This window comes from Corvus kubaryi, unplaced genomic scaffold (genome assembly GCF_017639235.1).
Source record: "Corvus kubaryi isolate FWS band 111438036 unplaced genomic scaffold, C.kubaryi_AGA036_p1.0 37334, whole genome shotgun sequence".
Taxonomy (NCBI): domain Eukaryota; kingdom Metazoa; phylum Chordata; class Aves; order Passeriformes; family Corvidae; genus Corvus; species Corvus kubaryi.
The window spans coordinates 3,698,383-3,715,883 of NW_024581108.1; the positions used below are offsets into that span (position 1 = coordinate 3,698,383).

The 17,501-nt window shown below is 37.6% G+C and overlaps 1 protein-coding gene across 2 annotated transcripts; it reads right to left on the reverse strand.

The window, feature by feature from the left end:
- Positions 1–224: 224 nt before the first annotated feature.
- ZBTB41 (zinc finger and BTB domain containing 41) lies at positions 225–17,501 on the reverse strand. 2 transcript variants are annotated; one of them, XM_042029905.1, is made up of 11 exons: positions 17,445–17,501; positions 15,557–16,760; positions 14,178–14,385; positions 13,405–13,474; positions 10,833–10,980; positions 10,005–10,134; positions 9,349–9,444; positions 8,714–8,820; positions 7,174–7,279; positions 6,068–6,156; positions 225–5,312 (listed from the first exon to the last, which is right to left on the reverse strand). In XM_042029905.1, the coding sequence occupies exons 2-11, from the start codon at positions 16,677–16,679 to the stop codon at positions 4,669–4,671; spliced, it is 2,721 nt and encodes a 906-aa protein (XP_041885839.1). In that variant the 5' UTR covers positions 16,680–16,760; positions 17,445–17,501; the 3' UTR covers positions 225–4,668. The 2 variants fall into 2 exon arrangements, with proteins under 2 accessions (XP_041885839.1, XP_041885838.1); XM_042029904.1 differs by having other exon boundaries at positions 15,557–16,792.

The following is a 17,501-nucleotide window of genomic DNA, read 5'->3' on the forward strand; positions in this document are numbered from 1 at the left end:
GGTTTTTTTGTAAATAAATTTAATTTACAAAATATTTTAAAATTAAAAGTAGAATGAGACGCACAAACTCGATGAAACATCGGTCTCATCTGTTTCTCTTTCATGAACTTTAAAACTGAAAAACACACAGCGTACTGTGTTTCCATGCTGTTTAAAAACAAACGGGGGCAGAAATCAAACTTAGCACAAGGACCCCTGCAAGAAATCCTGTGAAGCACACAATGTTAAGACAAAAGAACTTTACTTTTCCATAGCAAACAAAATTACACATAGGACTGAGTACTTCTACATTTACAGTACACTTCCTAACTTTTCCTTACAGCAAAGGATTTCCCCTAAAAAGACAACTTTAAAGACTTCCATCTAAAATATCAACCTGTACAGATCACATTTAAAACACATTATCTCAATATACCAGTGACAAAATACTGAGTTCTTTTCCCCTTATTCTTTCATATAAAAGGACCAACATTTAAACATGATCAAGATGGTTATGGGGGATTCAAAAAATTTTGTTGTTTTTACCTTTAATCCATCAAAACCTTTTAAACCAAAACATTTCTTATGAACCATGAAAAAGACCCTTATGGGCTTAAGCAAAGTGACTGCCCTGCATTACATTCTGCCAGTGACATTCTTGGATGCACACGATGAAATAACCAAACTGTTGTGAGACTGCGTTGTAGAGCAGGATCCCACATGGCAAGAGTCACAAGGACCTACAGATAAATGCACTCTGCTTCCCCTTAGCCTCAGGCATATTGGGAACACACAGTCTGGATCAGGTATCCTTGTGTGTTCCATACAGAAAAATTTCACACCTTTTTTATTGTTATCAGGGAAAAAAAACCCTATTCATCTACAACAGAATTCATTCATAATTCTACATTCATGAACTCCTACACAGAAGTTATTTTAAATTTAAAAACTTGAGGGTCATTTATTCCTTAGCAGCCCGTAACACATTTCACGTTCGATCGAGCACATTGCGAGGCAACTCCTTGGAAGCATTCTTCAGTTCTGGAGGCTCTTTCACATTCGTTACAGGGAAATAAGCTCAGCTCTTTGAGGACACCAAATACATCTTTTGTCAGTGTGGTCTGGCATGACCCATCTTTAGAAACAACTTTAGAAATATAATCCAGACTATAGTAGTGCTATATTATTAAGGAAACCACAGCCTTACAAAAAAATATCTTCGCCATTACAATGACTGATGTTCAGCGTGAAAAGAACCCATGAGGGATACACCTCTGTAAGAAAAGTGTCAGTGCTCAAAGAGGAAATTCCAATATAAATAAATAAACTGAACATAAAATCCACTAAAAGAATTATAGGCAGTAGCCCAGTCTACAACCAGAAATTCGTATAGCAAACAAAATACAGAATTTAATGTTTAAACAGAACGAGTGCAATAAGTTCTCAGAACCACGCAGCAGTTTGGAGTACCAGCACGGACTCCACTCTTCTTCCCAAAGGTCAGCATGTGGAAAAGACCAACTTTTTGCAATGTGCCACTAAACCCTCTTTAGAGATCTTATTAAGAGACACCTGCTTCTTCCTTCTTTGGCAATAAACGCTCAACTGATCCAGGGACTGCCAGATAAAACATTTATAGTAAATGCCCCCTCCACATTAACAGCACATGCACTCTCTGATGAGCACATTAAAATGGAGGGAGCAGACTCTAAGGAGTTTCAACCCATGACCTGTGAGGCGCAGACCTTTGCCTTTTAACCCCAATCTTCCTAACAGGAACTATCCTCTATCATGCAGAAACCAGATACTTTCACCTACCAAACGAAGTCCCAGTCCATGAAAATTTACTTTGCTCATATATGGATTTTAAATAGATGTAAAGCCATAAGAATTATAGCTCATGATATTAAATAAAAATAAAAACTATGTATCTAGCACATAAGCTTTCCTATTGTCTTTCACTGTCAACTGGCAATGATCCAGCCTGACCAGCAGGTAAAAACACTAGCTAGTAGAGTTATCTGCAAACAAAAGAACACCAAAGAACTAGTAGGTCATCTTTTCCAGGAATGACTAGTAATTCTGGCCACCCAAACAGCAAAGAGAGAGCTCGTTTTTCTGAAAAACGAGTCCTTTTATAGTCCATTTCTTGTTGGGCATGCACGAACATGGAGCCCTTTGAAAGGTTTTGACCTTAATGTTTTCTGAATAAACAACTGACCTAGAGAAAAAGCCATTCTTTAGAATATATATAAAAGGCACGATTATGAAAGAGATTTTAAAAGGACATTATCAAGTAAATATGCTCCAAATTCCATTTCAGTGTTTTCCTAGAGTGCCTTCCAAACAGACTGGACTTTTAAAAGAAATAATTATTTACCAACCACTTTGAAGCCACTGTTTTGTCAAAATCCTACAATCCTTATTTCTACTGTAGGACAGAAAAGACAAGAAATAACAAAGAATTAGGCTTTTAGTTTGAGCACTGCACTGACACCACTGATGTTGGGTTACTTTCAACAGTACAATTACAAATGCAGTAGAAATCATGTTTCGTGTGCACATGAATAGTATGAATATGATACACACATGTAGACTTGATAACTACACATAAACCAGCCATTTTCAAGCCATGGAGTGTAAAGGTGACAGAAACAGTTTATTTTTAAAGGAGATGAAGGTGGAGTTAGAAAGCAGGAAAGGTAGTACTTGATAGTGTCCTTTCAGAAGGTGGCATTCAATGGCCTTGTTATTGCTGTGTATTTGCTAGTCTTCAGCTTCTTCCCAGATCTATTTACAGCATGTCAGTCTGAACATTCCCAGAGCACAGCTCTAAATTTTACTTTAGAGATACAAACATAGAACAGTTAAACATACGTAGTCCTGTTTTAGAAACTGAACTTTTAAAGTTTAGGACTTCTATTGTGCTTCTTTGGCTAAGTCCTATTTAAATACTGGTAACAATTAAAATTCTATAACTCTGCCACTATTTAACAGCTAACAGAAATCTTTGGTGTGTTTAGGTTAAGAATCCATTAGGGTACAAGCTTCAAAATATGAACATTGATGCAGTTCTGGCCTCTCTCCTGCACACTGCTCAACACTGAAGTAGGTGATTAACAGAATCTAACACCAAAGTATCTGAATACAATCTAAAATGATCTGTGTCACTTGAGAGTTTGTAGAACTGTGATGTAAGAGAGCTCATCACCACAACTCCCCTGCGTTCAGGTCATTGAATAAATTTAACAGTTACAACAATACACATAAATCCAGTTTCCCATTTTAAAGATTCTTTGAGATAATAATTTAAGAATAGGGAAAACTGGGGGGAAATTTGAATCTTAATTCTCATCTTAGTAAGATGGGAATCTTACTACATAATTCTTGTGAGGAATTATGAAGATTATAAAATTACTGCAGATACTTTCTTTGGCATCATATTCACCAAAAAAAACACAGAATAATTATTTTTAAAGTAGACTTAAAAGAGAAAGTTTGATGAGGCTAAACTATACTAGATTTCATCGTGACACCAGACTTGTAGTTCCAAATGGGTTTTTATGTCTAGTAAAGAAAGAGCTAAAAATAATTAGACATAAAATACTCTCAAGAGTTTAACTTTGGTTTATAAACACAGTACAAGAAAGTGAGAAACAAAACAATTTAATTAGCAACTCACAAGAGATTTATAATTACTGATTTTTTTTTTTTTTAATAGAAATTAAGTACTGTTCTGGAACAGTCTTTAAATTTCTCCTCTATCACAGATAACCTGAAAATGGGCACATTAATGTGGGACCCTGATATCACATGCTCTAGCAAGGATAAACCATGCCAAGCCTTTGTGACTGTTCATGGATTAAAATGACGTGGCAAATGCTCCCATTTCTTTCAAAGTTAGAGTGTGGGCTACACTTCAGAAGACAAAGAAGACTGAAAAGGCAAGAAAAAATGCATCTTAAAATTATATAGAACTAAGTTCTATAAGTAGAAAATTAGACAATACCATTGCCTAAATCTTCCTGCATTATTCAATATTAGAGATCAAAGAAGAACTGAGGGCAAATTTAGGCAGACTAATTGTACTCAGGGGGGATCATCAAACACCTTGTTTAGTGTCTTCATAAAGTATCATAAACTTTTCAGAAGAACCTAGTGCCTGTGTGCACTGGCTAGGCTCCAGAGTCTAGCCACCTTTAAAACCCTCCAAAAATGCCTCAGGTTCAAGGAAATTATATATTAATTTCTGTGTGAAACATAATTCAAAGTTTGTGTTTCATAGCCCTGCCTACCCTTACAAATTTTCATGAATTTTAAATAGTCCTTATTCTTTTAGAATGCTTTCTATTCCACTTAAAATATTAACTCAAAGTGAGATGCAGAAAGGCAAATAGCCAGATATGTAATTACATTTTCAGCCACTATCCTTAAAAGATATTTCAGAGCATTATTTTTAAAAGACCATCTATAAGATTTTTAAAAACTCTTAAAATCACAAGAAACACTCTCTCAGTATGCATCAAAATGTGCCTAAATGTTCAAATATTATGTAAACAAATTGTTTTCCCAAAACTATGCAGAAGACTTAATGAGTCCAAATAAAATATAAAATATAAACCTTAAGTTGCCAAATCAGCCTTCTGGTGGCCGATGGCTTAGTAAATTAGGTGGAATGTTATGGTCTGATCATGAATGTTCATTGTTTGAAATATTCTGTACAGCTGAAGTTGTATCTAGCCCCAGTAAAGTTCCAAGATATGACTGGTCTCTAGGATCCAACATTTGCTCAGGCCTTACAGGGTGAACAATATTTGCAGGCTGTGGAGTCAGGGTGTATTTCTCAAGGAAGGAGAGCTCCGTTGCTCGCTGATAATCCGGCTGCTCCGGCTGCGGGGGAAGGATGCCATGGGACTGAGCACTGTGCTGCACCAGCTCTGCTTGGGGGTCTGGCATGGGAACAGGGACCAGAGTCACAGGCACACACACTTCTGGGGATACATTCTGCAGCAAAGTTTTGGCTTCTGATTGATATGCTTTGGACTGTTCCACATACTGTTTAGCCTCAGTTTGGTAAACCTTGTCATCAGAGGTGTACTGCACTGGTAAGGAGACTAGCTTTTCCTCTGGAGAAGATTCCAATGCCTCTTCTGCAGCCTTAGATCCATGAACATGATCAATGTGATACTTCAGCTTGTCTTTTCGTTTAAATGTTGCATTGCAGTGTTGGCAATTAAAAGGTCGAGCATCTGAATGAATAACCATGTGTTTCGTCAATGTCTTCTTAATTCTGAAAGACTGATTACAGATCTGACATTTGTAGGGCTTCTCACCTGCAAAGACAGAGAAGTAACAATTAGCTCTTCTGAGTAATACCAGATCATACATAAATATGCAAATACTTTCCATGGCTTATGGCATCAAGACCTACTATAAAACAATTTTACTGAAAAACAGTGTAAGTTTAGCATCAACTCTGGAATCAAGAGAGTCATCAGAAGTTTGTTTACAAGTTATATTGGCATGCTCTTCTCCTTACATACAATTCTCTCATACAATACTTTGGACTTATGTTAGAATACAAAATCAATTTAAAAAAACCAGTCCTTCAACTGTTATGATACTGGGATTAAATTAGTTCAGTTCGTACTTCTACCCATTTCAAAAGGACAATGGTTTTCCTAAACACAAGGCAGGAAAAACAAAGTCAAACAGAAAGGACATAACCCTTTCCAAAGGGAGTTCAATCTTTGTTTAGATTACCACTTGAAATGCAATAATGTCTGGAGCACAGAAACATTTAGAAGGTCTGGGTAAATTTGTCAAGAACACACACCACTGAACTAAAGAGGAGGTGTAGAGTGTCCCACAAACCTGAGCTGAGATTATCACTGTTCCAGCTAAACAGAGGGAGAACTGTATTCAGGAATGGCCAGCATATGAGAATGAATAAAATCTTGCTGCTTTCTCCTACTCTTGTTCTGAATGCTCAACAGCCATAATGAATTAAATAATTGAATCAATATTGATGCATAAAAATACATTCCTACGTGTTTTGTGGTTTAGTTGGGGATTATTTTATTTTTACCTGAATGTGTCCTAAAATGCATTTCCAAACTTGATTTCCCTTTAAAAACTTTCTTACAGACTTCACACTGGTGAAACGTTGCTTTATATCTTTAAAGAAAAAAAGACATTTCATGTTATTTTTTTGTAACCAACTAACAGTAAAGCTATGTGCACAGTCCTTTCTGAAATCTTTAACTGCAAAGTAGCTAAATATCAAACTTTCCAAATTTCCTCACTTATGTTCCTATTTCCCAGCCTCTACATACCAATAAGGTCAAGCAGATTCTTTTCAATATTCAATTTTATTCTCTGCCAGGATGACATTTAAGTATTCAAAGAACAAATCTACCAAAACTTCTTTTTTAACCCTAAAAATCTCCAAAAGTAACATTTTTTTGCCCAACACCCACAAGGAGCTTTTACTTTGACAGAATCAGGCCACAAATAAGATTCTAGGAATGGCCGAATTTCTAGGTAGGCTACTGCCTACCAAGGGAAAAAAACAGAATAAGCGATGCACTGTACTTTTAAATCAGACATGTCTTTAATGGATTCTACACAACACTAGTGGGTACTAACAGCTAAAACACATCATCTGAAAAACAGCTAGGGCTGTTTGTTTCAAGTCTCTGAGAGGTTTATTTTTAGAGCTCAAGAATTTTAAAACCCTATTGCATTTTTGAGACATAAAGGGGTTTAAAAGTTTTTACCTACTTTCAGAGCCACTAATCTGCTGCCAGCTTCTAAAATGCCTTAAGTGTGAGATAATTCTCACAGTGCTTACATGATGAGTATAAATTCAGTTTTAACTAGTCTGCAATGAGAATATTACAGCAAACCATCAACTAAGAACAACACTGAGGCAGATAAAATTGACAGATTAAAATCTGATCCTTTTTAATGCTTTTATTTACTTAATTATGCTACAAAGGAAGTATCTTGCTTAAATTGTGAAGGCAATTTTCTGACATCCCCTTCAAACTGCAATAATGATATCTCTATCAAGACTGAGGTACAGGCATGACAAACACACAGTTTAGCAGAATTCTGCTCACACATGCAAGTCCCAACAACATCAATTACAGCACAGAAATATTTATGCAGTTGTAAAAACGCCATACTTACTTCTGCCAAACTTTCTCCCCTAGATGAACACTTTTATAATGAACAGTAAGGTGATCTCGACGGCCAAAACATTTTCCACATTCCTCACACTGATGTGCTTTTTCACCTACAAGGGCAAAATTCAATAAATTTTGGTTAAATCTTTTGGAGTTTATTATATGTCTATGACTATATCATGTTCCCAAAGTTCAGCCCATCAAGCTCTTCCACACCTCACTTGGAGAAGGATTCTCTCTTACCAAAGAAGAAAATTCAGCAAGCATGACAGTTCTATCAGAGTAAGGATTTTACCACTTTTTATGTAGGACTATTCCATACCATTCCTATAAAGAAATTTGTGTTCAAGTCAAGAGACACTTCCCCAAACGCTCACTGCATGGGAGGTACAAGTGAATGACTGGGAATGTACTCTCTTCATTATGACCTGAAAAGTGATACCTTCAATAATTCAGCTGTTTTAAAAGAGAAGCTCATTGAAACATACCAATTATTTTCAGCTACTGATTTGTCGAACTTAAAATTACACCACAGTATTTCTCTTTTTAATTATCCTGATGTACATAGTTACCTTTTTCTTTTATGCTGCTGTTTAAAAGTATCTTGATGCTTTTTAGTCATCTTGAGATCTTCCACAAAGTGGCAGAATATTTCTTCATGTAAGTAGGGGTGTGGACAGTCAAAGAATGTAACTTTCTAGAGGGGGGAAAAGCAAATAGAGCAGAAAAGAGGATTTTTTTTTCCTTTTTTTTTTGAAAGATTTCTTTGTACTTGGAGTTTTCAAAGATTTCTTTATTTCATAGCAGATATTATGACTTCAAACACCAGGAAAGAAGCTGTCTTTCAAATAAAGACTCAGGAAGTTTAGACTCTGATCACTTTCCTATTTTCATGCTGCCTAGAAAGTATTTTGCCTCCTAGAAGGCTGTATTTCCTCTGGATCCTGTCGTAAAGAAGTCACCAGTGAATCTTTGCTCTTCCTATACATTTGATAACCTTTCTGCTCTCAGTGCAAGAGATTATTTTTCTTCCTCCTGATCATCCCCATCTGTTCGTAGGGCTGATTCCTTCAGCCTTCCTTCCCTCTTTCCCATAAGAGGGACTTCAGAAACACCTCTCTGATGTTCTTAAATTAAAGTGATCAGTGTACAAACTTTGACAGAGACCCTGACAGCTTCTTCTGCATTGTGGCAATAATGTTTCACACAACTGCTATTAAAAAAAAGAAATCTGAACTCATTAAAAAATCCTCCTTTTTCACTTTTGCTTTATGTATTTATGATTTTTAAAGCAATTCACTGTTACATGTTTTTGACTGTCCCTCGGCTTTCTATGGTATCGTGGAGGAAACATTTGGCTTTTAAACTTTTAAAATATGTACGATTAACCCTACTTTAGTAAACCTTAAAAAGAGTGGCAGGAACTTTTATCAGGCCTAAAACATTCCATGTACTGAAAAAAAAAAAAAATCCATAAGGAACTTTTTATTTGGTGTTATTTCAAAATAGTAATTTTGAAGCAAATTTCCAAAGAAAATACCTACCTGAATGTATTTTTTTGTGTTTTGTCAGATGGTCATGCCGAATAAATGTCTTCCCACATTCTTCACATTCATATCTTTTGTCATCATGATGCACTCTTAGATGAAGTCTGCATATTTAGTCATAAACATAACCACAAAATGTAATTTTGTTAACATAATCTGTACTGCTAATTCAATGGAAAACAGCAGAAAATGCAGTCTTTAATGCTTCACATAAGTACCAGGAAGTAACTTTCAGCTGAGGTGCACCTAAATTGTTCTTAAAAAGCAAGAGAGAACTGAGCTAAACTCTCTTATGTGGCATTAATTTAGGGGGATATTTTAGTCCTCTGCTTATTTTCTCTTTGAGTAACAAAAACGCAGAAGTTTTAGATGTGCAAAAACTCAGCTCTGAGAAAAGATTTGTAGAGGGTTTTGTTTGTGGTTAAGCCATTAATGTATTAAAAATTAAATGAATTCTCACAGATTATTAAAATATTTTAAATATTGAAAGATGTTTAGAACATGTACTAATGCTCTCAGAGGTGGAGTACATCAAACACATACATTATAAAGAATTATATCAATTACATGAACACATATATATCACCAAATAAGCAAAACAGTTTAGCAGCTCGTTTAATAAAAATCTGTACCTGTACGAGCTTCCATGACGAAAACTCTGCCCACATATACTGCAAAGATGCGGCTTCTCTCCACTGTGAATTCTCAGATGTTCTTTCAAAGTTGTTCTGTTTAACAAAGCCAGTAAAATGTAATTTTAAGCAATGTTCCTGCCACTTTAAAGTGAAGCATACTATAATTTTCTCAATTTCTTTTACTGTGATGGATCACAATATATCCAAATGACAGTATAAATTCAGATATACACACCTATACATGCATTCAAAGACAGTCTGGCAACCTATTTACTGAACCAACTGGATCCAGAAACAGTAGCAGGAAAGAAATGAAACACAAATTTGGAAAACATACATTAAAGAAAACATCTTTCCCAAAAAATTGCAAGATGTTTTTGCACAACAGAGAAACTGTAAGTGAAGTGAATGAGAGGTAAGACTTTCTTAATATATTTGCACTTCATAACTAATTACCTACAGTTGTCACCCTTAATTTTAGAGGTGATCAGAAAACCATACGCTACCTGTGGCTCCGGCACTACCTTTTAATACACTAATGCTCTGAAATGGTCTCATTTATGTTTAAAACACAAAGCACACTCAACAGCAATCAAAGTATGCTAAAGATTTCTGTGTTCTGCTGAAGCTGAAGTAGTCAGCCAAGTCCTTACCGTTCCCTGACGGATTTTCCACAGATGAAACACGTCCATTTCCTCTTTCCCCCATGAGTACATTCTATGTGGCGTTTCAGATTCCCTGTGTCATTAAACTGGCGGCCACAGATATCACAAGGAAAAGGCCCTACAAGGAGACAGACACACAGAGCAGGATTGACTGTCAGCTAAACTAAACTACAAGTCCAGACTGGTTACTTTTGAAAATCCTCATCAATTTACAAAGCAAAAGTTTTGTCTAACAAATTATTCATGTTTCGTACAGTCAGGATACTTTAGTCAGATTTTGTGAGCTTTCTGCTAAGTTACTTCGAAGACCTGGTATTCTGGCAAATTTCATGACCGTAAAGCAAAAAATTTAGAATTCATAGTCAAAAATCAACTAAGCCAAATTAGACCACTTGAAATAATAAATTCCTATCACCCATCTAGTTCCTACCCAGCAGAAACAATCAGTTGTATAAAAAAGTCTGCAGAATACTTCAGGAGGAAAGGAAAAGGTCTTTTGAAAACTTGAGGAAGAATCTGACTCCATAGCTGAGAATCAATTTCATGCAAAAAAGTTTTCAAATTAAACTAACATTAATTCTTCTTCCCCCTCAAGATTCTGACTTTTTTGGGTACAACAGAATGCCTCAAAAAGGCAGCTGAACACAAAAGTAAAAACCCAACCAACAAAAAAACCCTCAAACAACTCTCCCCCAAAAGTGGAAGAGAGAACTGCAAAAAGAGGTGAGGTGGAAACCAGACTGACCAGGACATAAAATGGTGGGGAAGGTTTTACTTTAAATCTAGTGTTTACATGTCAGAAGGAGGTTTCTATACCGAGATGGAATTTTTCTTGATGTTTCAGTCTTGCAAACCGGGATTTAAAATGCTCTTCACAGTAGGTACATTTGAAGGGTTTATCCTGAGAGTGAAGGATCATATGCTCTTCTAAGTGAGGTCTTCGAGTGAAAGATTTCTTACAAATCTGAAATGATAACACATTTTGTCAAAAATACATCAGTTATAACCAGATTCTTTTCCTATTCATAAACTCCTAACAGTTTATTTTATCTGCTCTCTGCACCAATGTAAAATTGAACAGGTACTCTTCAAAAGCCTACTCTATGCCAGTAAAGCGTACTCTATGTAAAGCCTTGCACCAACCTGTGCTCTACATAAGCCATAGACAACTGTACTGCATAGATTAGGATGCAGATCCATGGCAGCCTAGATCGACTACTGGCAAATCCTGCACGCAGTTACACCTTCCTCCCCAATCCTTCTTTCTACTGACTCCAGCACTTCCCAGATTCTCTTCCTAGACTGTTTCAACACAGTAACTCAGCAGAAAATAACCTAATAAAAAAAAGCAAAGAGCTTTGGCTTGGTTTTGGATGCTGAAACAGCTTAGTTGGACTGTGGTAAAAATTGCTGTAGCATAAGCTACTGTAGAACCTGAGTCATACCTGTTCCTTTATTTCCTCTGGGAAATTCTATGACAGCAGATATTCAAGAGAAAATGCCAATACCAACAAAGAAATATAACTCAAAATATATTTTAGAACTACAGGACCTTCGCAAGCGTAACATTATGTTTGCTTTTTAGTACTGCTTTCACATTAACCAAAATGGAAATGTTCAAGAATTATTAGTAGTGACTAAAGTAAGTATGCAGTACAATTACAGAACTGAATCCACAGCTCAAATTTAGGCACTTAAACCAGGTATTACAATCTATCATCAGGGTCCTATGCTTCAACATAAACCAACAGAGTGCTCACTTATTTCCCTGTGAGACTTCTGCTGTTGTTTATGACACCTCAACTGAGCACTACAACTCCCACATATTAACTCATGCAATCAGCTTCTCAGAGCAAACATGAATAAGGAAATCAAAAGCAGCAGCTTTATTTGTTTAAAAACTCATTAATGTTAAATATATGTGTAAGAAAATCCCGTATTTGAACAAACTATAAAGCCCTCTTGCTTTTCCTTATTATTAATATCTATTGTTTGTGTTAATTTGCTCATATTCCTCAAGGATTAAAATATGGTCAGCAAATCCTGCTGTTCACAAATGGATTACAGCATAAACCAACAACCTTAATGAATCCTGCAGCTTACATCTGTGGCACCTTTGCTCTCAGAGCACACCATACAAACTGAAAACAAAGTCCCAGCACAGCACCCAAGGGTCCTGTTCAATTTCCAACTGCTAGAAAAGTTGGAATTCTACCTGCTTTTAATTCAAGTCAATTTTCAATGCACATGAGCTGTACAAGAGAAGCAGCTCACTTCTTTAAAAATTTCTACTTACAATTTTCAAGTTTAAAAATAAACCCACAAACCAGGAAGTGGAATTCCTCAAATCACTCATCTGGTAACACACTTTCCCAGGACAAATGTCAACAATGTTGCACAGTTGATTGCCACTATTAAAACGTTTCTTATCTACTAACAAACAGAATCTGTAACACACTCACACAATACAACTTCACCTGGAAGTTGATGAACTTCACCCTTTGCGGAACCATGTAAAAACCTCGAACCATGATCCCAATAGCTGCACAATGAACACTACAAATTCCTACACCTGATATCTCCCAACTTCCTACTGTATGTGTACAAGTGAAAGTTCCCAAATAAAGCAAGGTTAATAATTATGTTACAGCCCCTAATATTACAGACATACAGAAGCATACAGCAGCTTACATAAATGGAACAGCTGCCCTAAAAACCAAAAAGGAAACCAATTCCCTTAAAAAAAAAAACATAACAACAACAAAACCCCACGTCTGAAACCTTAAAACATTATTTGGCAGCATACACATAGAGAATGGAAACTCTACAAGCTCCTTTTTAAAGCAGATGTAGTTTCACACATATACCTCTCCTGGGGAAAATCAAAGAAAGTATTCTATGCTTTTACAACTAGAGATAAATTTAGCACAAATTTACAACTCTGCTGACATGCATATGCAGCCAAATGAGAAAGTGTTTCATATTTAACATGTATTTTCCTCACTATAGAGAGATCCTTCCTAAAACAGGATACTTTATAGTCAGTGCTTGATGTGTGTAATTAACAGGAGAGCAAATACTGTTTTTAAAGTATTCATAACACTCAAGTCTAATCATCTGTAAACGGATGTATTTGAATAACAGTAATAACTGATCACATCAAAAAATACTGCCTCTAACTATTTTAGAATTCAAATTGGTATTGTTTATCTGACCAGAGGCTGTACATATAGACAAAGTTCAGTCCTTAAATCAGCATATAGAGGAAATGTGTAACCATCACTTACAGTGCTTTCTGAGATTTCACAAACACACACCAGATTTTCGCTAAAGTTGACAGAAGGTGAACTCTATATGAAAAAAACATATGTACTGAAGGATTACTTACATCACACTTCCAACCTTCACTTTTTGTCTTCTTGATAGAAAGAAATTCTTGTACATTCTCTGGATGAAACCTAGGTGAAAGTAGTCATAGCTTTCTAAGATGAAGATGATCCAAATACTAAATATCTATTTCTAAGCTTTATAGGTAATGGAACTTGATCACCACACTGGCAGAACAGAACACTGATACTGAAACAATTCTAATGACACGAGTAACTGGAAAATAGTGTTGACTATAGATTCCTGTAGAACCTCATACAACAGTTGATAAGAGAGAGGGCAGTTTCAACTTATGGATATTTACAAAGAAAGAAGGAAAAAAACAGTATGAAAATAATACTTTACAATTAGACCTGTCATAAATTATTTATCTAAAAGAATCTGCATAGAAATGGTTTAGACACCTGTTATCATCAACAGTAAAACACTGACATCTAAAACTAAAGAAGGTATTTTATTCTGCCTTCACATAAAAGCAGTACAGCTAATTATTAAGACTGATGTGTTCTGACTGACTGTGCTAGCTCATCTGAAAGTTTCTAAAATTTATAATAAAAACTTCTGGCACAACCCCCATAGAAGCACTACTGCTATTTCTTACAGCAGGTTAGGTGATACTGCTAATCCCCATGCCCTCTGAAAACGCACTCATTTGAAAAAAAAAGTTATAAAAATAATGCAAAATATGCTCTATTTATACATATGTTTGTCTTCACTTCTGAAATGAAAAAAGTGCTTCTTCAGAAATGCCAGACACATTAAGCTCATACTTGCCTCTTGACGTGCTTTGCTAAGGTCTTTTTGCTTGCATGCAGCTTATTGCAGTAGGGACATTTGTGTTCCTTCTTATGGAAGTCAGTGTCACTGGAGTGTTTCTTTCTGTGGACTGTCAGGTTGGACTTGGTTGAGTAGCGCTGGTGACAAATATCACATTCAAAAGGCTTCTCACCCGTGTGGACACGTGTGTGGCTCTCGTATTTGCCTGGACAACAAAATGAAATCTGTTAGCATGAACTGTAACAGGAATCACCTGTAACAGGCATGTTTGGGGGTTTGTTCTAGAATGTCGCTCACATGTAGTCAAGCTCTAAGTAACCCCTACATCCATCTAAAGATTCCTGCTGGCTTACAGCACTGAAAACTGCCCAGCGCTCACCTGTGTGTTTGATCCAAGGTCCCTCCAAACACTTCCATCTTCCTGTAAATCTGTGCAAGGGTTACAAGTCACTCTTGTTCAACCCTACAGCATAGTCTGTTCTTAAATACTGCAAGTTACAGTACTATTCTTTCACTACACTGATCATGAAGTACCTTTGCAGAATGGGGAACAGCCTCACAACAAACTGGTAATCTTAAGGTACTTTCAAATAGCAAAACACTGAACGACACATATAGACCCTTGCACATTATCTGTATTTGGGACCCAACACACTACTATAAACAAAAATGCTACTCACTCATTTCTTTCACATCACTTGTATTTCCTCTTCTGTTTGCCAATTTTTTCTAAGGACAGAATTCTGTCCTACCCTGTGGATAAACCTACCTCAAGTCAATAGCAGCCTCTCTGCTTTGTACTAGATTTTACTTTTTTCTCTGTAGAACATACATGCATCCTGCTGTATAGTACTGTTAAATTTATGAGCTTCTGTAGCTCATAAATTTACATATAAGTCAATTGTCCATTGTAATACAAGCTTATAAAGAAATACTTTATGTATCACTTGTTTTAATGCATGCTTATCATGCATTTTTTGAGAACTAGAATTCTAAGTTACGGAAGTGCAAAGAGAACAGTGCTTCCAATGTGTGCAGAACCAAAATGTACCATTCCAACCCGAAAATTCACAAGCCACTTATTTCTGCACAGTAGCTGAGCTTTTACACACCACGCTAATAACTAGAATCCAGAGCAGTGAAAGAGAAATAAATGTAGTATTTGCAGATTTTTAAAATAATTTGCTCAGATAATTTATTGAAACTATTTAGCACCACAGACATAACTTAATACACTTCAAGAAATTAGCAGCACACTGCATCAGTGAGATGATCCAGAAATTCTTATGTTCACCCTCCAGGACAGAGAAAAAGCTTGGTTTATTTCCTACATAAACAAGACCACCATGAACAAGATCAACCTAACTCACTCTTACCTATTCGATCAAACTTTTTGTCACACTTGGGACACTGCAGTAGTTTTTTGCTACTGCTTTGAATGATGACTGGAGCTAAACCTTCAGGAATATTCCCCATTGAGTCAACTGCCTCAGAACCCTCTTCAGCATCATTCTGTTCCTTTTCGCTCTGTTCTTCAGATTCCGAATCTTCACCGGACACTTCCTCTTCCTGCCCGTCTTCATCTGCATTGCACTCACTTTCACTGTCTTCAAATTCACTTCTCTCAGATGTCTCCTTGTCAGAACTGACTTTTTCCAAATTGCTGTCAGAGGCATCACCACTTTCATTGTCACTGGTATCGAATTTAGCTGGACATTTACGGCTTCTCGTGGAGCGTCTGGTGGAAAAGCTGGCCTTCTCAACCATTTTTAACCCATGCTTCCTTTCCAGGGAAAGGGGGCGGTGGGCTTTAGCCAAATGATTTTCTAAGGACTTCTTGTAACAGAAACTTCGACCACAAAAAGTGCACTGATGACTATTTAATAGTTTACCTGTCAGTTCACTGAGTGTTTCTACTGGTGTAGGGGCATCAGTTACCACATCAGTCTGTACATTGGAAACGCTTTCGTTATTTAGTAACTTCACTGCATCTATGATATCTAAAAATTTTGCCGCTTCCAGCACTAATGGAATTTCATTTTTATACACAAAAAACTCAGAAGTGTAAAGAAACTCAAGCAAATGTTGAAAGACAGAATGAGTTACATGATCTAATGTGACGACATCGGTGCTTGGATTTTTACTCAAACACGCATGAAAATAACTACTCCCAACAGCCACAACAACTTTGTGAGCACTAAATTCTTTTCCTTCTACAATTATGAGTAAATCACAAAACGACGGGTGTTTCTGTCTATCGTCATTTAAGTATTTAAGTAGATTTTTGTTATATTGCAATGAGCTTAGGAGCTTTCTTTGTTCTGGTGATGGTGAAAGTTCTTGGGAAGATCCGAGCTGATCTGCAGGAGCTATTTCTGCAGACTTGGAGACAATTTGTTGCGCACAGTCCACTACAAGAATCTGTTCTGAAGTATCTTTCTCATGGCCAAGATGAACCTTTTCATTTAGACTTGCAGCGAGCCGTCTCCTTTTCTTCATTGCAAAAGTGCAACTTCAGGATCAGGAGCTTCATAGGTGATTAGCAAAGAATTCCTGTGAAGACTTGGTTCTGCTCCGGACCTTAAGAAAATATGCAACAGTAATTTCATACTCTGCAAAAGAATTATGATAAAAATTACTCTTAGCACTTAAACATTACTTCACTTTTTAATAATGCTTTCTATATGTCACTGTTAGTTTTATGTATCTGCGGAACTGCGGCTTTTATTAAATCATTACAATCTATTCGCGTTTCAGACCACGGCATAACCTGCCGCGAGCCAGCGAGCAGACACTGCCTATTATTAGCTCTAAGGCGGCGGCTGGGCTGGCTTCGCTCGGCTCCCGGCCGCATTTAGCCTGTGCACCACTCCAGGCAGACGTGCACTGTTGTTATTATTATAACACCGAAGCTCGTTCTCTTTCCGTTTCACCCCACCAGGGCAAAGCCACCCCAGCTGCTGCTCGGGCCGGGCCAGACCCGCCCGGGTGCCTGCCGGGGCCGCCTGGCCCGGCCCTGCCGCGCCTGTCCCCGCCGGGCGGCCGCGCTTCTCCCGGCCCGGGGACCCGGGGACGCTGCCTTTGTCCCCCGCCCAGAGCAGGGCGGGGCAGGGCCGGCCCGAGCGGGATCGGCGGCACCGAGCGCGGGGGCACCGAGGACGCCGCCGTCCCGCGGTGCTTAAAATGGCCGCACCCGCCCCCCTGTCCCGTCCCGTCCCGTCCCGTTCCCCCGCGCTGCCCCCGGCGCAGCCCCGTCCCTCGTACCTGCGCGGCGCCGGGCGCTCCCCGGGGCCGCTCGGCCGCCCAACGCCGCTGCCCCCG

What these genes read in the sequence shown, in the direction of transcription:
- ZBTB41 (XM_042029905.1), bottom strand. Translation starts at nt 16,679, where the DNA reads ATGAAGAAAAGGAGACGGCTCGCTGCAAGTCTAAATGAAAAGGTTCAT. An exon ending in TTAGCAAAGCACGTCAAGAG is followed by an intron (nt 13,475 to 14,177) that starts GCAAGTATGAGC and finishes ACTTTCACCTAG; the next exon opens with GTTTCATCCAGAGAATGTAC. An exon ending in TCAAGAAAAATTCCATCTCG is followed by an intron (nt 10,135 to 10,832) that starts GTATAGAAACCT and finishes GTCTCCTTGTAG; the next exon opens with GGCCTTTTCCTTGTGATATC.